At 42.1% G+C, this 26226-nt stretch overlaps 1 protein-coding gene across 12 annotated transcripts in view; it reads right to left on the bottom strand.

The window, feature by feature from the left end:
* The window catches only part of VPS13B (vacuolar protein sorting 13 homolog B), an 819784-nt gene that overhangs the window by 708339 nt on the left and 85219 nt on the right, over nucleotides 1-26226 (bottom strand). For all 12 annotated transcript variants that reach the window (XM_067537148.1, XM_067537121.1, XM_067537138.1 and 9 more), the window contains one exon: nucleotides 20313-20487. In XM_067537148.1, coding sequence (XP_067393249.1) covers nucleotides 20313-20487 — 175 coding nt within the window. The remainder of the gene's footprint in view (nucleotides 1-20312; nucleotides 20488-26226) is intronic.

Below are 26226 nucleotides of genomic sequence, written 5' to 3'. Positions count from 1 at the left end.
TATCAAGACCAGACAGAGAATTGCTTCCAATTAGCCAAGTAAATAGATCAAGTAGATGGCTTCCTACTATTTAATAGCACATCCTGAACCTCTTTTGATTATGACTCTTCTGAAGGGTCTAACTATAGAGCATACAGACTGTTAAATGAATCGTCTGCAAGTTTGGATGAAGTAGACAATATGGTCTTGAGAAATTAGTTCTGGGTCCAATGGAACTGATATCAGAGCTTTCACTGAAAGGAACAGGAGAATGGGAACTAGTGCTGTCAAGGGTAAGTTGGGGCTATAAGTGTGATTCAAGCATAGTCCTGTCTGATTTTTAGCAACACTCTAAAGAGTAGGATTGGTGGGAAAACATACAGGAGCTTGCATCTCCCGGTCAACAGAAAAACATCCATGAAGAAACCTGGAATGCGACCTTGCAGAAAGCAAAATGCAGGCACTTCCTGTTGGCTCTCACTGCAAACAAGTCCGCCTGTTCAGTCCCAAAAATGTATTTGCCGACATCCAAATGAAGAGCACTCATGGTGACTTGTAAATGATCTGTTTAGGTGGTCTGCAAGCTCATTCTGCACTTCTGGAAGGTAAGACGCTTTGAGATCAATCAAATTGGCAATGCAAAAATCCCAGATTTGGATTGCCTTTCGCTGATCAGGGATGATCAGGCCCCTTCTTGCCTGTTGAGGTAGATCATCACTACTGTGTTATCTTCGACAGTGAGCAGGCTTTTTCCCTGGATGTGGGTTAGCAAAGCCTAACACACCAGTTGGCTAGCTCTCAACTCCCTGACACTTATGTGTAGAGACATGTCCTTTGTGGACCATAAACCTTGCATCTGTAGGGAACCCAGATGAGCTCCCAAACCCAGATGCGTGTCACTAACATCAATGAAGGCTAACACAGGACAATGGGAACACCAACACATATGTCTAAAGGGTTCATCCACCAATCCAGAGAAACTAAAACAAAGTGTATCCCCACCACAAAGCTTAAAAGGTGACAGTTCGGAGAGAATATGGAGGGAGAGGCAAATCCGTAGTTCCCTAAGGCACAACCTGGCATGCCAGACTATGTATATGTAAGAGGGCATGTGCTCCAGAAGTCTCATACAATTCCTATGAATTCTATCCTCTGAACTAGGAAGAGGATAGACTTCTCTGTGTTGATTAACAGTCCCAGTGCACTGAATGTTGACCGGATAAGAGTTACACTGGACAGTACATGAACTCTGGACCAGCCTCTCACAAGCCAGTTGTCCAGGTAGGGAACCCATTCTTTGGCTCCCAACCCCAGGAGCTACTGTAACTCCTGGAGGAGCACTTCCCTATGAGAGTGGTCCCTGAAGAGGGACAAAGAAAGAAGGTCGGAAGGAGGGGTAGAAACAAATTGAAGGGTGTATCCTACTTTCGCAGTGCTTGAGAACCATTGGTCTGAAGCAATTCAGGACCAAGAACTTAGGAAGTAGGATAGACTGTTTGCAAAGAGAGCAAGGAGAGGCTGGAATTTTGGAGACTGGTATGGCATATTTGATCAATCCATTAAAATTTTTGTTTAGCGCCCCCAGAGTGTCTAGATAAATCAGGAGCTGCTGCAATAGAAGGATATGGTTTTCACCTATAATCCCTACTCTTTTTCCTTGGCAGATCTTGGAAAACCTCCAGAACAGAATATCAGTGGAACTGCTGAGGACAAAAGTGTTTCCCTTTCAGGGCCAATGTATATATACCCAACAACATAAAGTTGCCCTGAAGTCCTTTAAACCATCAAGTTTCTCATCCATCTCTATTGAGAGAGTGATGACCTTTCAAATTGCTGGTCCTGAACAGTTTGCTGGACTTCTCAAGGCAGTCCCAAAGACTGCAGCCATGAGCACCTGCATCATGATGGTGGCAAAGGCCATGGTCCAAGCAGCCATCCAAACTGGCCAGTGGTGATGTTCTAGCCACCAGCTTCCCTTCATCTACCAGCGAAACTCGTTTTGCATCCTCCAACAAATTGTCCTTAAACTTCAATATAGAGTTCCAGATATTAAATTCATAATGCCCTAATAAAGCCTGTTGGTTGGCGATTCTAAGTTGTAACACAGCTGTAAAAAAGATTTTTCTTCCAAACAAGTCAAGTATTTTTGGCATCCTTTGATTTAGGGGTAGCAGCTGGCTGCTCTGGAATTCCCTCTAGTTGGCAGCAGAGACAACCAACAACCCTAATGGGGGAAAAGAACAGAAATTCTCAAAGCCTTGGAAGGGTACACAGAAGCGACACTCAGCCCTCTTGAGTGTGGAAGGAGGGGATATGCCACAGGGCATTGATGGACTGTAAAATCAACTCATTAATTGGTAAGGCCACATGAGATAGCCAACTGTGGCCACAATGTCAATAATTCTACAGTACGACTCCCCAACTTCCCTCTACTTGGATATCCAAGACTGAGGCAACCCTTTTTAAGAGCTCCTGGTGAGCCTTAGAGTTAGTAGGTAGGGCCAGGACACTCACGGGGATACTGCTTCATCTAGGGAAGAAGAGGAGCCTCCTCTGATGACTGGCAGTATTCCCCTGAATTGTTACTTCCTGCTCAGTATTGGGTGTGAGATCACAAGGAACTTGACAGGAAAACTCCCCATGCCTAGTCAATGAAACTGAATGGAAATGGAGTGGGGAGGACCAGGAGTTGGGAGGGAACCCCCAGGGGTTCTCAAAAGGCCACTGAAAAGGCACTGGACCCCAATGCCTTCCCAGCCACATGTTCCTACCAGTGCAGGCTGCAGGATCTCGGAAGTATCCTAGGTGGTCAGCTCTAGGAGGGGATTAGTGAGAAGCACTATGCACTTGTAAGACATAGGAGACCATCTCTTGAAGAATCAGCATCCTGTGACCACGGGGTGGCTATCCCCGTCAGCACTGGGACCAGTGCTGAGAACCCAGAGACAACAGAAGCAAAGCCATCACTGCTGGCTTTCCCCTTCACAGTACCATAGGATTAGAGCTCCAAGAGATGATAGGCTGATGCTATACCAGGTGCTACACTGAGGGAGCTGACATAGTGTATGCAGATGGTACCAGCAGAGCAATTTCCTGCACCACTGGGGAAACCAGCACTGACAAACTCAAATTCCTTGCTTCTGCAAATTCCTTCTGCATGGATAGTACTGGCATAGTTTCTGATTGGTGAGTAACAGAAGAAGACAACACCACAGTAATTGAAGGTGCCACTTTAGGTATTGGACTCAAGAGCGACTACTCAGTCAACGATGCCTCTTTAGCTGATGACTGAGATGAGGAGTGCTTAGATTATGAATGCACTCTATTTGAACCTCCATCCCCCTGCTTGATGGACTTAGGCACAGGAGTTCTTCCTTTTCTGGCAGCTTCTTTAGAAGCCTTATACTTCCTCCTCGGCACTGGAGATAGCGAGTGGTGCCAGGACTCAGCCATCATTGAGGGAAGCATATCTTACGGAAGCTGAAGCGCTCCACACCCTCTCCATGTGGTCTCAATGTAACCTTCACCAAAAAAAAACTTCAGCCTGGCCTCTCTATCTTTTATAGCTTAAGTCCTTACAAACTTGACAGTGATTCCTTACGAGAGATTCGCCCAAACACTTTAAACAGCTGGAGTGCAGGTCACTCATACGCATCAGCTTGAAACAAGAAAAATAGGGCTTGGAAGCCCAGTAACCAAGTCATTCCTTAGTATTAAATATGGGACCACAAACATATGAACTGAAAAAAATTATTTTTTCCCCTGAACAAAAACTAATCCACTAACTCTAACAATGAGCCAATAAGCAACTATCTACAAAAATAAACATGCAAAAAACTTCCTAATGTACAACCAACAGATTCCAACAACCATCCTAGTTGGTAAGGGACAGGGGCAACTCCACTCTGTACTTCTGCAAGCAAGGGTGAGTGCCAGCAGAAGGCACTCAAGCTGCTCTCACAGGAGAGCATGCATGGGAAAAAATACTATACTATAAAAAGGGGGGTCCAACATTAGAACTCCTATTTTTCCAACCCTTTGGGCAGAGGTGATAGCCACCAGAAAGATTGTCTTCCTAGATAAATAAATGCAGAAAGAGGTAGCCATTGGCTGAAAAGAAAAAATTCATAAAATTTCATAAGGCAAAAGGCAATAGATCCAAATCCCAAATTGGAGTGGGTTTCTTAACTTGATGGGAAAGGTTCCCCAATACTCTGAGAAACCTCAGAGCTGTGGGATAAGCGAAAACTGAGAATCCCTCAACGGAGGAATGAAGGCTGTTATGGCTGCTATATGTACCCTGATGGAACTCATGATAATTCAGTCTTTAGAACTCTAGACGGTAGTGTCCAAAACGGTCATGAGGGACTAATGAGCAGATGGAGAATATCTCTGATTACACCAAAAGCTGAACCTTTTCCACTTCTGAAGATAATGTACCTCATGGACTCCATTCTATTAATACCTCTTGTAACTCCTCAGAACAGGAAGTATCTATTCCCAAGACCATTGAGGAGCCAAGCTTTATGATGAAAAATCCTCAGGTTGGGGTGAAACATCTGACCCGCAATGGAGACTCCATTTTATCAGAAAAAAAGATCTCTGGAATATCTGAATTACTATGGTACTAGGTACGTTTGAGGTTCAGGGACACTTCTGCTATTGGTACAGAGGACGTAAGCTGTTCCAGCAGGTCTCTCCTGCAGTACTAATGATGATGCCTTAGGAGGCACTGAGATTATATGACAGGCATGGTGCTTATCTGGTACCAAGAATGTCTTAGAGGATGATATTGGTACAGATGGTACCAAAGGAGATGTAAGTACTGCCTTCTGAGAAGAAAAGTGCTTAGACTCCTGAGGTGCACTGCTCTGCTTCTGCAGTACAGTCTCAATACCGAAGCATGTTCGATGCCTCTATTTTTAGAAGAGTTGGAAGCCCTGATATGAGGTTGGTACTGATGATGCCTGGAGCCTCATGGTACCTAGAGTGAGACATAAGGTCTCTGAAATGGTCTTACTTGGAGGAATCAGACTTCTCTGAAATAGGCTGCTCTTGAGGAGAACATGCTCTCTTCTTACGGGTCTTTGAAGATTTACCACAAACAAATCCGGGTGAACGTGCTGAAATCAAAGGGGTACTGTGTTCACTGCCAGGCCTATGTCTGATGGGTCAGGGGATGTTCTGGCTTGGATCTGAGGCTGCATGGAAAGCACACTCCATCATTAAGAGTTTGATGGATTCTTCCTAGCCCTGCCCTTAAAAGAAGAGCAGATGGAGCACTTTTGAGGGATATGCAACTCCCGCGAGGAGCAGATACAATGGGAATGGCCATAACTGACCTGGATAGCTTCTGGGCAAGAGAGGCACCATTTGAAACCTGGAGAGCCTGGCGTACCCCAGAGTAATGATCTGAGGAGAAAGTTCTCCCCAATAAAGGGGGAAGGGATTGAGACCAATCCCTCCAAAAGAAAGAAAGAATATTTTCAAACAGAGAGGCACACTAATGCTCCATCTCAGGATGAGGCAGCTGAGAAAGAATTGAGGGTAGTTTGACCACACAGTCTTATGTAGCCTCAGTGTGGGACACAAGGATGCTCAGGGCTCATAGAATCAGAGTTGGAAGGGACCTCAGGAGGTCATCTAGTCCAACCCCCTGCTCAAAGCAGGACTAACCTCAGCTAAATAATCCCAGCCAGGGCTTTGTCAAGCCGCAGCTTAAAAACATCTAAAGATGGAGATTCCACCATCTCTCTAGGTAACCCATTCACCACCCTCCTAGTGAAAACCTTTTTCCTAATGTCCAAACTAGACTTCCCCCACTGCAACTTGACACCATTGCTCCTTGTTCTGTCATCTGCCACCACTGAGAACAGCCTAGCTCCATCCTCCCTGGAACCCCCTTTCAGGTAGTTAAAGGCTGTTATCAAATACCCCCTCATTCTTCTCTTCTGCAGACTAAACAAGCCTAGTTCCCTCAGGCTCTCCTCATAAGTCTTGTGCACCAGCCCCCTAATCATTTTTGTTGCCCTCCGCTGGATTCTCCAACTTGTCCACATTCTTTTTGTAGTAGGGGGCCCAAAACTGGACACAATACTCCAAATGCAGCCTCACCAATGCCGAATAGAGGGAAATAATCACTTCCCTCGATCTCTTGGCAATGCTCCTACTAATGCAGCCCAATATGCTATTAGCCTTCTTGGCATGCAGGGCACACTGCTGACTCAGATCCAGCTTCTTATCCACTGTAACCCCCAGGTCCTTTTCTGCAGAACTGCTGCCTAGCTCATCGGTCCCCAGTCTGTAGCTGTGCATGGGATTCTTCCATCCTAAGTGCAGGACTCTGCACTTGCCCTGGTTGAACCTCATCAGATTTCTTTTGGCACAATCCTCCAGTTTGTTTAGGTCCTTCTGTATCTTATACCTACCTTCCAGGGTATCTACCACTCCCCCCAGCTTAGTGTCATCTGCAAATTTGCTGAAGGTGCAATCTACCCCATCCTCCAGATCATTAATGAAGATGTTGAACAAAACCAGCCCCAGGACCGACCCCTGGGGCACTCCACTTATGACTGGCTGCCAGCTAGACATGGAGCCATTAATCACTACTCGTTGAGCCCTATGCTCTAGCCAGTTCTCTATCCATTTCATAGTCCATTCATCCAATCTTTAACTTGCTGATAAGAATACTGTGAGAGACCTTATAAAAAGCTTTGCTCATGCTCAAGTTAAACCAGCACTACTAACCAAAAATCTCTCATCAAAGGTGCATGAGGTGTAAGGACACCTGAAATGGATGCACCCATGGGGACATTATTTGAAGAAAAAACAAACAGTTCTGGCTGATGGGTTTTTGGAGGGAATTTAGACACCTATCCACTGGTTTCACATAGGCCACAGAAAAAGCCAGCAACTGGAAATTACTGTTATTGATCTGAGCCAACTCTGAACCTGTGACCCAGAGACAAAATGGTCTGCCTTCCATTGCCAGTTTCACAGAGGAAGCAGAAGACAGTCTGATACTGTAGAGGGGAGGGAAAGTCTCTGTCCAAAGTGATTTTCTGTACATCTTAAAAACAACAACATGGGTCACATGGAAATTCAGCTTGGGTTTGGAAATAAATTTTTTTTCTCATTGTTCTGATACTCTATATCCACTATAAGGGATAGCCAGTATATATAAAATTCAAATAATGTTTTTATCACATCTTAATCCTCCAAAAACCCCAAAACTAATGTCCACTTTTGGTTTAGTATTTTTAATAGTAAGAATTTTATAGCGATACTAATAACAACCTTATGTTTTGACTGTGTGTGTCCATATATTTTAACAGTGAGAGAGCGTTTTGTCCCAACACATACTGCACAGCAGTCAAAACTCCCACAAAAATTACTTCACCACCACCAGAGGAAATAAATGTTTAAGCCATATTCATTTTCTCCTTCTCAAAATAGAACTTAATTGCCTCATGCACATGAACTAGCTCTCAACTAGAGGCACAAGGGATAAAAACTATGGGGCAAACAAAGGAAGAGGAAATGGCGATGTTTGTGATGCTGGATGAGGCTATCTAGCCAACTGCCAGCTCCTTATACATTAAAATACTTTCCAAGTAGGGGTATTATCCAAACCACAAGAAATAGCAAATATTTAGTAATTTACTTTATTAAGAGATTTCTAAAAAACCCATCTTTTCCAGCCAGCAGCATTAAACTATAAAAGATGATGAGTAGTGCTCACCCCGTTAGTCAGAGTGGGGCACTGTGGCTTCAAGAGCAGTGAAGATGCCCTCTGGGATGGGGAAAGGACAGACTCAACTGTGAAGAGCTGAGGTAGTGTTCAATATAACCACTTCTCCTTTACTCTCACCAGGCCAGTCAAGAGAAATTTGGGGCCTGGGTACATTAGGTTTGCTGGGATTTCACCCCTCCCATTTTACTTCTTTCCCATACAGATGTTACAGATGCTTTGGGGGTCCCCCTAAGGTCAGGGCCCTGGTATAATCATCCCTCTCCATGTCCCGTCAGCTCTACCATTCCTTTTGCCTTCAAGATCTGGGAGTTGCTTCTTTCTTCCCCTTTCCTCCTGTTGTAGGGCATGGGAAAGAAGAGAGTAACATGCTGCATCTGGGCTTGAGCTCAGGGGTCTGTCTCACCTTCTGCCACTGCCACCAGACAGTGGAGGTGGTGCTAAGGCCAGGTGATTGGCACTCATGTGGTGGCAGTGGTGCATGAAAGGGGTTGATACAGCTTGCTGCCTGGGGCAGGTAGCCATTATGGGCTCTCGGTTTCAGCCCCATTCTTAATCTTGTTGCTGAATCTCTGGTAATGACAAGGGCTAAGATGATTGGGTCTGAAAGGGATTTTTCTTCCATAGGGCAACACTGGTAAACATGTGGGTTTTTTCACCATCCACCCAGTGTCCGGGAGGTCTGCCTTTGGACTTAAGTTACAATTGTGCAACTTTGGCAGGCTCCAGTGCAGTTGGTGGGTTAGAAGGAGTCTGATGTGAAGTCACTATAATCCAGGGAGCTGTTTGGGCATTGGTCTTGGGGGGTATGCCTCTGTGATTCACACAGTTTATGGCTCCCCTTCATATTATTTCTCCTATCTCCAGAGTGAGTTCAGGTTGGGACTCTGGTTTCCAGTCAAAGTCCCTTGACAGCCCTGAGAGTATAAAGGGGGCATGCTCTTCACACTCACCATCGGTTTATAGTCCACTGAGGCCATTGGTGCCAGTTGAGATCTAGACTGGCACAACCTACCACATAATCTAGAATGGCTACCCCAGTTCAGCAACAGTTTTGCTATAAAGTTTCTGCCTTTGTATTTAACCATATTATGGTGCCCATGTCTTACTGTTTCTGTGTCCATATCAAGTTAATTCCACTATCCTTTTTAAAAAGGGTTTTGTGGATTAGAATTCTTCAGATTTCTGATAGTGAAGACTAAAGATTAGGAACATATAACTGACAAATTGCTGACTAGCGATGCTAAGTGAAAGCTTTAGATTAATGAGGCTGAGTAAGAGCTTCAGGGGTGAAGCTGCAATTATCTGTTCCTGTAGCTTTGAGTATTGGATAAAAGGATGAGATTTGACAGCCATATCTTTTATCAGCTTTAGACCATGAAAGGAAAAGCTATAAACACACAGCTGTTAGTGATATATTGTAGAATTACATCAGGAGTATATCTGAAGACTTTTTACTTATTGAATTCATTGAGGAGTGAAACAGAGTCGATTATAAAGTATTTAAATATATTGTCATAATTCATTTTTCAGTCACACTGAGCTTTTAACTGTTAACATTCTGTGTCTTGTCCTGCATAAAAAGCTTAAGTTTTTCATCATTCAAAATTGACAAAGTAATCTTATCCAATTTACAACAACATGCATTGTCTAGCGATTCTTTCATTTGCTATACCTCAAAGGAAAGAGTGGGTAAACAAGTTAAAAAGTGGGGAAAGGGAAGGAGGACCCAGTATAAAACAATAATTACACTAACTTTAACACTCAAAATATTCTGGAATAAATTCCCTAAAGAGTTCTACATTGTGCAGTCAAGATTTACATGGTTAATAATGCAAGCTTGATGTTAATCTTGGCAGCCCTACAGGCACGAGCGTTATGTAAGAATTAACTGGTTCTTGAACCATCTCAAATTATTAAATCCAAATAGGCTTCCTTTTAACATCAGGAAGACATTTTTTTCTTGCAACTTCCTCACTGCCCCAAATCTATTTATTATTGCCAGTACAAGGAAATTACTGGATTCATTTTTTGAGCAAATTCCCCAACGTGCTTCATACAGTTATCAGATAGCAGTGATACCACAAAGGTTCTTATTCCAAAAAAATATATAGTATGTGAATCCAAATGATACAAGACAAAAACTCAAGTGTCACAAAGTAACTGATGTTTATTGACTATGCCAGTATTTCCAACTTCAGATGTTTAAATGCACTTACTACATGGCATGTAACAAAGAATGGGGATCCATACATGTACATGGACAGCAAGGAATGCTGATGCAGAAGTTTTTATGCCATTGGAGGTGATACCACCACCACCACCAGAAACCAAAATCCTATAGACCAAATTCTAGTCTGAAAGTCATTCTCCACAACTCCTGCTCAAAAGAGTATTAAATTCTAGAAAACTTTACATCATGACAACTGCAGTGTGAATGCAATGTTATAACAGCCATATTATTAGTGGAGAATGCCTACATTAAGTTACCAAATATTTTCATCTTTTTATACAAGAAGATAATCCACATGATGGTTCAAGTAGCTTGGGGTCTAAAACTGAAATATAGTAGGATTTAGGGATTATTATTGATTCCCATGTCAAGAATAGCATCCAGATTAACCTGGAACAATTTCTGGATGCTACTGGGCCAGACAAACAGGTGCCTTGTAGGCCAACAATAGTCTTAAAAGAAGAAATTAGAACTCTCTTTCACAACTGAGCTGTCATACAGCCTGCTAGACATGGAATACTCTTTATGTGTTCTGTTATAGGGAAGTTTCAGCTTCTGTTTCACAAGGTGCACTGTCTCAAGAGACGCTCCAAGTCAGAATCATGCTGCCATTTGTTAGATGGTGTTTCCACACATGGTCTTCCTATCCACATACAACTCTTTTAAGTTTATTATAAATTGAAACTAGCTAAAACCAGAGCCAACAAGTGGAGAGAAAAGGGAGGAAAAAATAATCATCCAAACTTGTTAGGGAAATCCCGTCTAGCTAAAGAGCATACAGAATTCATCCACCAATTTGATCAAAGAACCAGGCCACAAATACAGTAAATGATGAACCAATAATGTTTGTTTTGACTCCTGTAGGTCAATCTAAAAAAAGTGATGGGAATTAAGGCTTCACTCTTAGGAAACACTCAAAAAATTGCCGACATTTTGCAACTGTGTCAACCTAGCAACTTCCATCTTTTTTTCAGGCAAACAAGTAACATATGGAGGTGCACATGCAGATACATTACAGAAATCAAACATAAAGTCTCAGTTTTTCTCCTCTACTAGGCTGCTACATATCCACAGAAAAGCCCTTTAAAGAAAATACTAGAAAAAGAATCTGGTATTTAGCTTTTTATGAGCAATTAATAAAGCAAATAAACCTGTGAGACAAACCTACAGCTCTCAAAATTGAAGAAAGCTAGTAGAGTTTTTGGGGTCCATGACTGATGGGGAATATTAATGTTTCCCTTTGAGAGGAGAAGATGCCAAATAAAATCTGAATAACTCTGTACAATGCATCTACAGAAAGTCTCAGCGCTTGGCAAAGCTGTTGCCCAGGCAAATAACCTGGGCAAAATTATTCCAATTAAAATGACAGCCCTTTAATGTAAGAGTATGCAACAAAACTGACGCTATTAAGCTTACTGGTTGAGTGGAAATAAAGCCCATGAGAGAAGGAATTAGGAAATGCTGAAAGGAATAAAATGGGTAAAAAAACAGAGAGATAAAAGGAAAAAAAACAGAGCATCATAGTTATTTATTACTATTATAGTGCTCAGCAGTCCAACTCAGATCAGAATTCCATTGTGCTAGGTACTAGACTAAGAGACAGTCCCTGCTCCAAAAAGAGTTTACACACTAAAAAGACAAGATAAACAAATGGCTGGGGTTGGGCAGGGAAAACAGAGGCAGAGTTAACAATGTGATGTCTTGCAAATGTTGTATTAGTTCCACAATTTTTTATTTTTATTTGTTATGGGAGGACAGGAATTAAAAGCTGCATGGAGCCTGGTGTCCCTAAAAGCCTGTTGCCTCCCTTGCACACTTCTGTGGGGGGCAGAGGTGCTCCCCTTCCCCACTGTGTGACTATCACTTCTGCAGCTGCTTCTCTTAGAAAAGGTAAAAAACAAGACCAAAAGTTGCAACAGAGAAAAAGGAAGGGTATTTTCCCACTGAGTAATGCTGACTGTGACAATAAGGTACTGAACAAATAATAAATACTGATAAGTAAAAGTTGAATAATGACCTTGTTCTACTATTGATATTTGTGCAAACCACTCACTGACATGAGTGGGAGATCCACTGTACATAGTCCTAAACTTATACCTCAACCCACACGCTATAATTCATGGATTGTGGCTGTATCCACAGGACTTTGGACATCAAGTCCATTGAAGAAAAATTTCCTTTCAATGTCATTAGTATCATGCTCATCACCAAAAGATCTGAACACCTAAACAAAACAGAAGTGTGCAAATAGGCCTAAAAATGTTACTCATTAGCCCCTTTATTGGCTGAAACAGCAGTGTACAACGTTTACTTCCTTATGAAAGCCCCAATCACTTCTATCCGCAAAAAAGGGGGAAAAAAAAAAAAAAAGAGGAGAAAAATGCACAGGAAAGTATATTTTAAAAAATCTAATCTCTACGTCTTTATCTGGCAAGGTTTCAGTCAAAATGGAGACAAAAGGCATTTTTCTCAAATATCCCCATTCTTTACACTCAGACCCCAGCAGGAAGTGCCTAACTGGAGAGTATCTGAGAATCAGTGTTGCTGTCACTGTCTGCTCATTGGGACTGCCCCTCCTCTGTGCAAACTCCCTGGCTCCTTGAGCACAGAGCTGTGTGTCTCAAGTAAATGTAGAAAAAGGGAACCTACTCTGGCTTGTCCGTTTTTACCCTTCTAAGACACTGCAGAGTATAATCTTCCTTTCTCCAACTTTGAAACTTGCACTGGGTTTTCTTGGTGGCACAAATTCTTTTGAGCTGGCCGGTAGGGGATTCTGTGACAAACCCTCTCCAGTTCAGACCCAAGCAGTTCCATAGATCAATTAACCCTATTTATTTTATTATAGGATCTCCTCATGGTACCACTCTTCTTCTTCCTGAATTTTCTATAAGAAGCACTTGAGCATGCAGTTATTTCCATTTTAAAGGTTTGGGTCTCAAAAAGGATGAGAATCATAGAACCACAGGGTTAGAAGGACTGCAAGGGTCATCTAGTCTAACCCACAGAAAAGATACAGGATTTGTTGGTCTAAACCGTCCAAGACAGATGGCTATCCAGCCTCCTTTTGGAAACCTCCAGTGAAGGAGCTTCCACAAACTCCCAAGGCAGTCTGTTCCATTGTCCTACTGTTCTCACAGTTAAACTTTTTCCTAAGATTTAATCAAAATGTGCTATGTTGTAGTTTGAACCCATTGCCTCTTGTCCTGCCCCCTGTTGCAAGAGAGAACAACTTTTCTCGGTCTTTTTTATGACAGCCTTACAAGTGTTTAAAGACCACTATCAGGTCCCCCACAATCTCCTCTTTTCCAAACTAAACATAGCCAATTCCTTCAGCCTTTATTCATATGGCTTGCATTCCATCCCCTTAATCATCTTTGTCGCTTGCATCTGTATCTTTTCCAGTTTCTCTACATCCTTTCTATACATTGGTGACCAAAATTGGACATAGTATTCCAGCTGAGTCCTCTCTAGCACCAAGTACAGCAGTTCTATCACCTCCTGTGACTTGCATGCTATACCTCTGTTAATGCAACCTAAAATTGCATTTGGTATTTTTTGCAAGAGCTTCACATTGCTGACTCATACTGAGATTGTAATTCACCACAACTCCCAGATTATTCTCAGCAGTGCTCCTGCCAAGATAGTTATACCCCATTCCGTATTTGTGCATTTGGTTTTTCTTTCCTAAGTGTAGCACCTTACATTTGTCTTTGTTAAATTTCATTTTCTTGTCTATAGCCCAGATTACCCCTTCATCCTCCAGCTATTTACAAATTGAATATGTTATACATTGCTTTAGTAGCTTCTCAGGTATCAAAGTCAGGCTGACTGATCTATAGTTTCCTGGCTTTTCCTTTTCCCCTGTTTTAAAAATGGGCATTTCTTCCGGCACCTCTCCTGTTATCCATGAGTTTGTAAATATTGCCAGCAGCCCCAAGATTTCTTCAGCTAATTTCTTCAGTACCCTGGGATGAATAGCATCTGGCCCTGCTGATTTGAATTAATTCAAATTGGTCAGAAGACCTCTGATGTGTTCTTTATTTATCCCAATCTGCATCATTTCCCATTTATTGTCGATGGTAACTTCACTCAAATTACTTCTGAGAATCAATAAGTGTTGCTATTGAAAAGCATGTGATTTGTATAGCACAGCAGATAACAGATATTATTTATTATACTAGTCAATGTGATAATAGAATTGTCTGAAAAAAGCAGCATGCTGAAGTTTCCTCAGAAAAATTCAAATCTGTGGTTGGAAATTTGGATGACTAATACACTATGAAGAACTAAGGAAAAATGTTATCCAGCGCCCACTCAGAGATAATATAAAAATTTTTTTTAAAAATATAGGCAGTATTAACTAACACGTTAGTGTACAGATAATTTTGCAAGTCTCCATTATGACAGTTCTGCTTAATTACTCTAAGTCAAAAAGAAAGAAAAGCTAACACTAGATATTTGCAATCTTTTTATGATTGACTCACCATCCAAAAAACAAACATAAGAATTAGCTAAGAAAATATAAGAAAAGCTGCTGCTAAATTTTTTGGCTTCCATTTGACAAAGTATTTTACAATGAAGAAGGAGCTGGACATAGATAACTGCTTCAAGATCTTTAAGTCTGCACTATATATTGGCTGAAAAAATAGGAAACATTGTCATGGCCCTCAAAAGAATAGGGATTGATGCAAACAGCAGTCTTACAAATATCAACAGCCAATGTCTGAACCTCTACTAAGGAGATGACTAAACTTCTGCAGGAATGTGCCTTGACCCACTCCAAGTCCCTCAAGAGCATTTGGGCAATCTGCATATTCAGAGTTAAAGCCAGAAACTGATGCTTTGGATGTTCACAGGCCCTTGAAAACAAATAAATGTATCTGATCTGTAACTTCTTTGTGAGAGACTAATACAGCTTGCTGCTTGTTAGAAGAGAGTTTTAAAGCTTTATGAGCCAATATCCCTGGACTCAAGATCACTATATCCAAGGGTTTGAATCACCTGACCTAAAAGTAGCAAAAGTGAAAAATACGAACACAAAGAAGAGAAAAAGATGAGCAAGGGTGTTAAGTCCTGTTCCTTTTGATATTAAAATGTTTTCTGACTACAGCAATTTTTCAAAATATTTCCGGAAATAGAAACCCTCTCTCTGAGTCCCAATAGATGTAAAATTCAAAAGCTGCAACAAATTCAGTTTTGTCCATTGACACACATGCACTCCTGTTTACTTGAGATTAATCAGCAAAGCTAATAATGTCTGTTTATAATTCCATGCCAGAGGCCTGACATGTGCTCAACACACTGAGTTGAGAAAATCTGGTTTCACCTGAGAGTTGTTTTCTGCTAATCTACATGTCCAACAATCTCTATACTAGGCATTCTTCTTCACTTTATAAACCAAAGGCAGACCAGATGTTTGGCTTAAAGCTAGGATTTAGTACCATGCCTCAGGAAGAACTCTCCAGAAAAATAAATTCCAGAACCAAAAATATATACTCTGTCACACACAAAACAAATACATTAAAAGATTATTAAGGATGTAAAGTCAAGTATTCAAAAGTTAGGAAATGCCAAAATTAAAGTTGTCTGTGCAACCTTAATTTGGTCCTTTATGTACATGCATTATGATAGAGTCTAATTACTTGATCACACTTGCAGTGAGGTAGTGTGGCCTCCCCCTGATCAGAGGGGACCCAGGTACACCCCAAGGAAAGAGTAGGAAGTAGCTCAGGAGCAACTGACTCCAGTCCGGCTGTAGTGCCGTCAGAGGCACGGTCAGCGCATTACAGAGAGTTGACCATTGACCCAGTGGTGGGGCACAACCTGCCACCCCCTCTATTAGGGCCCTGGGCTGGAATGGAGTGGAGTCGAGTGGGCCTGCATCCCCCTACCACCCTACCTCTGGGGTGGAAACTCCCCCACTGGAGGCGTGAGTCCCGAGACCGCTTGGTGCACCAACCCCATGTGGGACAATAGACTGCTTGCTTGCCTGGCCCTGCCTGAGGGCCAGGAGCAATAGACTGCTAATCGGCCCTGCCCCTACCGAAGGACCGGAGCTCCACAGCCTGCTTATTTGTCCCTAAGGGCTGGGGGCTACAGACCGTGTGTCTGCCCTGCCCTGTTCAAAGGCCAGGAGCGATTAATGATTTATTGGCTAATTCCCCCTGCCAATAGCTGGTGATTGAGTGAGGCGGTGTAGTCTCTTCCTGCTTTCAGTTCTGATACCCAGACCCCAGAGCTGAAACTGCACAGAAAGTCCTTTTCAGCCCTGGACTACAGCATGCTCAGTGAGGATGGAAATTTAGGAGATTAACTATGAAGCTATAGTGAGACCCTACTGAGCACATCCCAAGTGAGATTTTTCAAAGTCTTATTACTTGGCCAAATTCGGGCAGATTTACAGATATTCAAAAAGTATATCCCTGATATAAAACACCCCCATGCCAAATTTCAAGCCCTCCTCCCCCCCACAAAGAATGGGATTGCTAGTGCTTCTAAAAGAAAAAGACAAGAATTTTTTCAATTTGGGTAAAATACTGTATTTTTCTCTAGCCTTGTTCTGGGAAATGGATAATTGTTTTGGCTGAAATTTTCCAAAAATTTTCAGCCTGAAGCAGACACCTGGCATAGAAAATTTCATTCCAAATGACTGAAGATTGGCACAGTTATAAGCAACTGAAAACAGGGTCTTAGAATAGGAAGTGTCGGGCAAGCTTAGTAATACCTGATGATAACTTTTATTATAGGCAAGAATGGTAACAAATAATATTCAGCTCAAAGCTCAGAGCTTTGAAAAGAAATGTAAGGGATTTCATGGAAGAAAAATCAAACACTGTATCCTTTTAAAATTCTTTAACAAGAAAGTAATTGCCATAACCACTTTGAAGACAAAGTGATCCTCCACGAAAGGATCAGACTTCTGGACACGGAGTACCCAAGAAAAAAAGTTCACAAGACAGACCAGATTTTCCCTTAGCTGAAGCTTCCACGTCTGACAATTTCAACAGTGAGGTGTAGAAAGCAAAAAAATCAACACTTTCTTACTTATGCTATTCTACTTCCTTTGGATGTTCCAGATTTTGTCAGAATGATACAAATATTGCTTTCTGCCCTCTCTAGGATAGTGTGTTGACCTTGGGCATGACGACCTCAAGAACTACCATGATAATAAAACAGAGGGTCTACCAAATGCTGAAATCTGCCTGAATAAAGTCATAGCAAATAGGAAAGATACTTCCAATGAGTAGTAGTACACAGATACCGACTTAGAAGATTAGAACTGTAGTTTTATTAGGGTATGGACCACACAGTTCAAGTTTCATGATGGGAATCTGCATGTTATTGGGAAGCTGAAGTTGGTGGCACTAAAAAATCTGGTCATGTGATGGTAATTAGATATTCTCCTTTGTTTCTTACAGTTCAATACAGTTGCAGTTACAGTTCAATACAGTATTTTCCAAGTGTTAGTCCTGATCCTCAAACCATCCTATAAAACTCTAGGATATCTTTCCTTTGGCTGACTTGCATTGCTTTAATAGTTTCCAGGACAGAAGGGATCATTGTGATGATCTATTCTGACCTCCTGCATAACATAGGCCACAGAACTTCCAGAAAATAATTCCTAGAGCATATCTTTTAGAAAAACATCCAATCTTGACTTTAAAATTGCTGGAATCTACCACAACCCATGGTAAAGAGTTCCTATAGTTAATTACCCTCACCATTAAAAATTTACACCTTATTTCCAATCTGAATTTGTCTAGCTTCAATTTACAGCCACTGAGTCATGTTATATCTTTCTTTACTAGAGATTGATTTGCTCAGGATTGATGTCAGCCTGGCAGGCCTATAATTACCCTAATCATCTCAGGGGTGTGGATTAGAAGCTCTGACACCTCACAGTTTCTCGGAGATGGGGGTACATCTATTGGACAGGGTGAGAGACTCTCTCTAACATGAAACTGTCAGTTTTGGAACAGAAAACATGTCTGATTTCTCTCACCAGTCCTACCACAAACACCTCCTTCCAACAATTCTGAAAAATGAACAGGAGCACCAGTTCACTGTAACATAATTCTCCTTCACTCAAGACACTGCATATGAGTTGGATTACAGATAGGGGGAGGAAGTAATTAAAACAGTAAAGTTTGTATATCAGGAAGCCAACACTTCAGGGAGATGTCAGGGGAGCGGGAGGGGGAGTTGGGGAGCAGAATGGAGAGGGAAATACAGTGAATGGGTCAGGTGCATGGCTAGTGAGTTGTACCAAGTGAATGGGTTGTATAATGGGGTGAAAAGCTTGTACGTTTCCAGCAGCTGTGGGGCTGGCAATAAAGGTATGTGTGTTAATGGGACATGTTGGGGCATTGCTGAAAGAGGGCTACCTTAACTGTGCATTTCCTGGTTTTCAGCATTCTACAAGGGGATGAAATATCATCTAGCAACCGTAACTCAGCACTTCAGACTGAGGCATTCAGGTTGAGGAAGTCAGAGAATCCTCTCATCACCAGATTGATATATTAGCTATGTTAGGTTCTTCTTATAAAAGAAGTTCAACCACTTCTAATCTTGGCTTCATCCTCGTCCTCTCTGGATGATGTGGTTTCCTTGGAGACATCACCACCACCTCCAATACATTCCAAGAACTTGTTGGATAATCTGTGCCCTGAGGTGTTATTTACCCAACAGATGTCAGGGTAGTTGAAGTCTCCCATCACCACCAAGAAGATGACTCCTTTTCTGCAGACCATGAAGGGGCTGTCCCTATTGGTTCCAGGGACTGGTGCCAAGATCCCAGTGCTAGTTAGAGAGAATCCATCATTGCCGGCTTTCCTTTAGATGGCACCAATGGGTAGAGGGTCTAGGAAGTAGGCAGCTGGTGAGCTACTGGGTGCTGCACCACAGCTGTTGGCACAGGGTGATTTACAAAGTACCGAGAAAGCTGATTCCTGTACCACCAACACGAACAAAGTAAACTCCTCGCTGCTGCGAACACCTCCAGCGTAGTCAGTACCAAGATCATATCTGGTTGATGCAGTGCTGCTGAAATTGATAGCGCCATTTCTGGCAAAGGACTCAACAGTGCTTGTTCTGGCACTGGAGCCAACCGTGCAGTCTTAGGCACTGATTTTTGAGGAGGAGTGATTAGATCTTGGTTGTCCTCTACTTAACTCCCTTTTCCCCTGCTTTGCAGACATGGGGGTGGAGATCTTCCTCTGTTGGAGCTTCTCTGGAAGACTTATGCGTCTTCCTAGGCCTAGGTGACAGCACAGGTCACCCGCACTGGGACTCTGACAGTCTTGGAAGCAAACTTCTGATTGAAGCTTCAGCACTCAGCACCAAGTCAGACCAGAACAGCTCTGAGAGTCATCTCAGCTCCATCTCCGTTAGTTGGAACTTCAGACTAAACTTTGTATCTCTTTTCATCCTAAATTTGAAGTTCTGGCAAATCTGGCACTGGTACCTCACATGTGCCCCGCCCAGGCACTTGTTACAACTGCTGTGTGGGTTGCTCTCAGGCATAGGCTTTGAGCAGGAAGCACATAGTTTAAAGCCCGGTGACATGGGCATGCCTTGGGGTTGGCAACAGAAATCCAAAATGAGGAAAAACTGTAAAAGCATAATTTTTTTTTGACAACTAAAACTAAACTACAACTACTTACTACAACAAGACTATGTACATGAAGGCTGCTAGAAAACTGTTCTAGCAATGAATAGGGGTTCCAACAACTTTCGCAGGTGTTTAGAAGGAACTGAGAGGGGCTGGGTGCCTTTTACACTGGCAGGCAACAGCAGAGGATGCTCAAGCCACGCAGCAGGTACCACTGAGGTGAAAAGTTTCTGATGGCTGTACACTGGGCATACAGACACCAAGAGTAGAAATTCACATGTGCAACCACTCAAAGAAGAACAACAATGTTGATAACATTTCTATTCAAAGTAAAAAAAAAAAAAAAAAAGTTCCAAAGTCTGAACACAAAGAAGATATTGGAGTCCAGGTGTGATATTCTAAATAAATTTTAAAATATCAAAAGCTAATACCAAGTTCCTGCCACATTCGGATCATCAAAATCTAAATTCCCTTGCTGCTTCCGACTCTCAAGACAAACACTGTCCAGAAAGCACAATCTCAGCTTAGCTAGGATCATCAAAATAGCTTTCTCATCATAACACACAAATAATGCTAGAGTATTACACACTTACATGGCAAAATACATTGGCTCTAACAAATTACAGATTGTCAAGGCACTGTAATAGTTTGTCCTGAACCCTCACATTTTTAAATATCAGAAAATAAACCAGAATGTTTTTAAATGTTATTTTTGGTTGAGAAATAATAGTTGTACATACCTGAGATGTTTCCCAATATATCTTTAGTATGACAAACCAGGTCTTCATTTTCTCCTTCTTTAAAGTTTCCCAATTCTCCATAGTAAAGAGCAATCCCAAGCTGCATTATGCGTATAAACATAGGAAGCTGCTGATCAGTGATGGAAAGCTTTAAACTTTCAACTAACGTATGAATCTACAGCATAAAAAATAAAGAAGCAAAGAAATAATATAATTTTGTCTTCAATAAAAAAAGTTTTAAAATGTAAGATATAATGCTTACTGTACAGACTTCTATATTTTCTCTTTAAAAACCCACAGTTATAACATCTTTAGGTCAAAAACATTGACATTTTGGAGCCTAAATAAAAACAAACAGTTTTACTGTGTTAATGGTAGAGAGATTTGCATAAAAAATATTTTAATTTACATTTTTAAAACAACTTGTGTTATAATAAAGGATAAAATTCTCAACGAAAGTTTGCAGTGCATGAAACTAAACACATTTTGCTATGTAGGACAAAATGGTCACAGCATTTCAAGGCTATAAAAATCACAACCACAAATACACACCACCCTGAAAAAAAATATAAATCAATTACATTTTGGAAGGTTCTCCCCCCCGCCCTCATTTTTTGGAAGTATCATTCTGAAATATTATATGGACATATATGGGACAGATTCATATTTCCAAAGACTCTAAAATGTTCTTAAGCATGGTGACTAACATGCGAAGGCTGTCCAGATTCAGCTTGTAAACTCAAGACAACCAGCATCACTTTGCCTCATTCTGCGGTATATAAGTGGAGTGACATAAATAATTGCTGCCATAAGATCCATCAGACCCAAAAAGAAAATCACTTTCTGGGTTCAACAATGATCTATTTCAAAAGCAGATTGCACTATCTTCAGGAATTTTTCCTCTGGGAGAAAAGCTCTTCCTACTACTGAGTCCAGTATAGACCCTATAAAATGGATCTTCTGAGTTGAGTATAGATTTGACTTTTTGATATTCAAAAGCAATCATAAATCTATAAGAAGGGAGGTAGTAAACAGGATGTAGTAAACAGCAGATCTTTGTGTGAAGGAGACTTTGGCAGTTAATCACCTAAATATGGGTAAACATAAATATTCTGTCTTCTGAGATGCAATGATTCTATTTAAAAAAAAAAAAAACCCACAACGAGAGTTCTGTAGCACTTTAAAGACTAACAAATTTAATTTCTGCAGGCATTAGCTTTCATGGGCTGTAACCCACTTCATCAGATGATTCTATAGAAAGTTATATTGTAAAGACTCAGACAGTAGAAAGGACAAAAAGCAGGACCTTGTATTGAAAATGTCTTTGTGCCATCACAAAATTTAAGTACTCCTCATGATTTTGCGGACAGAAATATGGAAATTGTGGCAAACTGCCAGCTCTGCTCCAGTAGGTCTCTCAGTTTTCCTTCTTCTGGTGAGCCAGGGAACCACAGTTACCCCATCTTCAAGCATCGGGCCCCTCCAGTGATGTCCAGAGGGGAGGGGAGAGGGAAAGGACCCAGGCCCACCCTCTACTCCGGATCCCAGCCCATGGGACCCTATGAATAGCAGCTATGTACTGCTGACAATGTTCGAGGCTGCAATTATTTTCCCTGAGCTACTTTTCCCTCTGCCCCTTCAAGCTCCTCGTTCCCTGCCCCCTCTCTTATCTCAGGCCTCTGTGACTAGGGAGGGTCTCCTCTCTGCTAGAGCAAGTTTTCCCCCTCCTGGTCCCTGTACCTTTCTCGAGGTTCTTCTCTAATCCTCCAGTCAATCGGAGCACTCCTCCTACTCTAGCTCCAGCTTGCTCCCCTCTGTCTGTCTGGAGCAGGGGTTTTTATCAGGCCCCTGGCTGTGCCTTAATTGGCCTCAGGTGCTCCTAATTGCCCTGTAATAACCTCTGCTTAGTCCACAGGGAACAAGGCCCTGATCATTCTAGGACTTCTATACCTCCCTTCTACCATTCTCCAGCTGCTCATGCTCAACACCCTCCATTTCCTCATCCTCATTTACCACCCAGACACCAAATGGCAGGACCTGATACCAGCTGTGGAGGGTGAGGACTTCCAGTGGGCCAGTCTCTATTCCACCCTGACTGCACGGTCCACCGGGGACATCAGTTGGCGGCTCCTTCACGGAGCCGTGAGCATGGGCGCGCACGCACGCACGCACGCACCATCTGTGACCCCACAAAATCACAGGACCTCCTTGTCAACCTCCTCCTAGTGCTGGCCAAAGTGGCCATCTACTAAACCAGAGAGACGAGGCTGGCTGGGGGGGATTGCTCTGCGTCTGTCAGGCCTATTTCCGTTCCTCCATCCATTCACGCATCCGGGCAGAGTTCCTCTGGGCAACACCTGCTGGCTCCCTAGATGCCTTCCGGGAGCAGTGGGCACTGTCCGGGGTTCTCTGCTTGGTGTCCCCTTCCAGTTCCCTCCATTTGACCCTATGACCCCCACACCAGTTCCTGTTTTGTCAGTTGTCCCACGGAATCAGTTGCATCCCGGGTCCAGTGACTCCTCCCCTTAGGCTGAGGGAGGGGTCTTTAGCACTTCCTGGAACACAAATAGACCAGTCTCTGGCTGCCCTTCAACCTTGACGTATCACAAAATACATGTCTTCTATATCAAGAGCTGTAAACCAATCCATAATTGAAAGTGAGGGACTTATGGAGGCTAAAATTAGTATTCAAAAATGAAACTTCCAAACCAACCTGTTCAAGTTTCTTAAATCCAAAACTGGTCAGAAACCCCCAGCTTTTTTCCATACCAAGAAATACCTTGAATAAAACTCTTGGCCCCACAGATCCTTAGGTAACTCTTCCACACAGAGGCATGCACAAGGGGGGGGCAAGCAGCTTCTGTCCCAGCCTCCTGCCCTGGAATTCCCTTCCCTGAGCCTATCCTCCCCCTTTTGCCAGGGTGGGAGTTGGGCTGAGCATTATTGAAGGGATGTGCTTGGGAAAGACACTACAGCTAGCACTTCTGTTGAACCCCACTCTCTATATTAAGTAACACTACTGTAAGGCTTGAGATGGTTTTCAGCTAACAAGTTGTAAATCGAATCTCATGTAAATGGCTAATGAGCATACCTGATCCTCAAGGATAATGGCTAGTGTAAACAGCCGATGGCTCAGAAACCCAGATGTCCTCTTAGTGATTCTAATTCCAATGAGAACGGCACATTTGCTTTTAGAATTTCTGTCTATCTGTCACGGATCTGTAAGGATCCTCCCCGCCTCTTCTTCCTCCAACCTACCCCCCACCGAGTGTAACCCTAGCATCCTTGATGTAAGTAAAGTGATTAAAAGTGTTTCTGCATGTGTGTAACGACCATTATCACTGTTGTTCTCTCCGGATAGGACAATGTCTGTATTTGTAAGTGAATAGATAAAGAATTTAAAACGTACTATGTAATCGATAAGAAAGGGTATATATCTGACCACTGTAACACCATGAAGTTGAAGCTGATTTATCAGACTTCCTGGTATCGTGAATAAACCTCTTCAGTATTGTCTGTGCTGCCTGATTCTTGGAGAAAGAATCCTTCGTGCTTTACAATTCACTACCAACAACAATTATCGAAGGCTCTTCTACAGGAGAAAAAAACTTGGCTCCAAAGGATCGGATCAGTTCACTTTTAGCTGGCAGAAGCAGTTCAGTTGGAAGGAACAGAGGCAGTACAGTGTGCAACACCTCCTTGCATAACCTTGTCCTCAAAACGTTCAAAGATGCAGAGAGGGGTAGACTGGTCAGGGCATTACCAATAAGTGGAAATATGCAGAACAAACATTTGAAAGGCAAAAACCCAAACTTAATAAAAAGGTTGCTACCTTCTTTTTTAATCTTCCGTGTAGCACAAAATCAGCTATTATAATAAATTACGTATCATCCTAGATATATTCTGCCAGGCAGATTTAAACTCACAGATCCACTAATAGATGCTGCCAGTGAAACACAGGAAAAATTAAAAAGAAGAACTAAAAGAATCAATATTGACATTAATACTCAAAGAGCATCAAGACTCAAAGAGCGTGGCCTGTTTAGCCTAACCAAAAGAAGCTGAGGGGAGATATGATTGCTCTCTATAAATACATCAGAGGAATAAATACCAGGGAAGGAGAGGAATTATTTAAGCTCAGCGCTAATGTAGACACAAAAACAAATGGATATAAACTGGCCATCAGAAGTTTAGACTTGAAATTTGATGGTTTCTAACATCAGAGGAGTGAAGTTCTGGAACAGCCTTCCAAGGGGAGCAGTGGGGGCAAAAAATATAGCTGGCTTCAAGACTGAGCTTGATAAGTTTATGGAGGGGATGGTATGTTGGGACAGCCTAATTTGGCAATTGACTGATCTTTGACTACCAGTGGTAAATATGCCCAAGGGCTTGTGATGGAATGGGTTCTGAGATACTACAGGGAATTCTTTCCTGGGTGTCAGGCTGGTGAGTCTTGCCCACAACCTCAGGGTTTAGCTGATCATCATATTTCGGGTGGGAAGGAATTTTCCCCCAGGGCAAATTGGCAGAGGCCCTGGGGGGATTTCGCCTTCCGCTGCAGAATGGGGCACAGATCACGCGTTGGTGGATTCGCTATACCTTGAAGTCTTTTTAAACCATGATTTGAGGACTTCAATAACTCAATCATAGTTTACGAGTCTATTACAGAAGTAGGTAAGTGAGGTTCTGTGGCCTGCATTGTGCAGGTGGTCAGACTAGATGATCATAATGGTCCCTTCTGACTTTAAAGTCTATATACATTCATGAAACATGAAAAGTGATTTGATAATAGACCCAAGTATCCACACAGGGCAAAATGCATTTCTGCATATTGGTATTGACTCTACATCTCAAAATAAAATCACAAACATAGTCCAAGATGCTCATGATGACATCCAAGAATGTAGAAAAATACAAGGAAATCTTTGTGCTCCTGTATCCCCCTTTTCTTTTCTTTTTTTTTCTGGTGTTCAGCCAAAATCCTGATTGCTGTAATTGCAGCTGCAGTTTTTACTTGCTCTGAGTCGATTTGGAAACACTCCTAGTCAAGGTGGCAGAATAGAGATTTGAGTGACTGCAAACAAATAGTTGCTATTTCAGCACACTAAAAGGAGTTCAGAAAGAGAACTACTCAATAGCTGCTTTGAAGCTGATGTGGAAGGCTTCATTAACAGCAGACATTCTTACATGTGCAGACATTCTTACATGTACACACATGCACTCTTAATTAGAAGCTGGAAGCTCCTAACCAGGAAAGTAGTGAGTTCTATCAGGGATACAAAACTGGCAGCCATTTTGAGCACCAGTCAGATCCAGCCCAGTGCCAGCAGAAGACAGAGCTGCCAGGGGTAATCTAGACTGAATTTGTGGGTTGGATCTCAAAGTTTCCTGTAATTTAAAGAAATCAGTGGGACTAAGACTGGAAAACACCATAAAGGAGAAATCGTAGATTGGAAGCCAAATGTCTTTGTGGGTTTTTTTCCCCCAAAGAGACAATTTATGAATACACTAGTCTCCAGCTATGCAAAAAAAAATTTTTAAATAAATGTAATTCCATGAAGTGAAACAAATATTCTTACAGACTGCACCTAGACTGCTTAGATACAGAACCAGGATAGTATAGGAAGTATTAATGCAAACTATCTGACAGCCTTCCTCATACCTGTTCCAGGGGAATAGGCTGCATATTTGGGTTTAAGGTTACAGAAATAAGGGCCAGACCTTTCCAGCCTCTAGCCTCTTCGCTATGACAGACAACTAATTAGTGACAACTGCAGTAATAAAGATTTTGGAGATATATACGCTTACCTACTAGAAGAGATGGTTGAAGCTATAAATTAATTTCACATACAGCAGTGAAGTTTAACATTTTTAAAGTTTTCATGAATGACTGTCAGTCATCCAGTGATCTGAT

The sequence above is a fragment of the Emydura macquarii genome, unplaced genomic scaffold (genome assembly GCF_026122565.2).
Source record: "Emydura macquarii macquarii isolate MOO-44397 ecotype Brisbane River unplaced genomic scaffold, CSIRO-AGI_Emac_v2 contig_383, whole genome shotgun sequence".
Taxonomy (NCBI): Eukaryota; Metazoa; Chordata; order Testudines; family Chelidae; genus Emydura; species Emydura macquarii.
The sequence above is the reverse complement of the archived record's forward strand: the minus strand, read 5'-3'. Positions and strand labels throughout refer to the sequence as shown.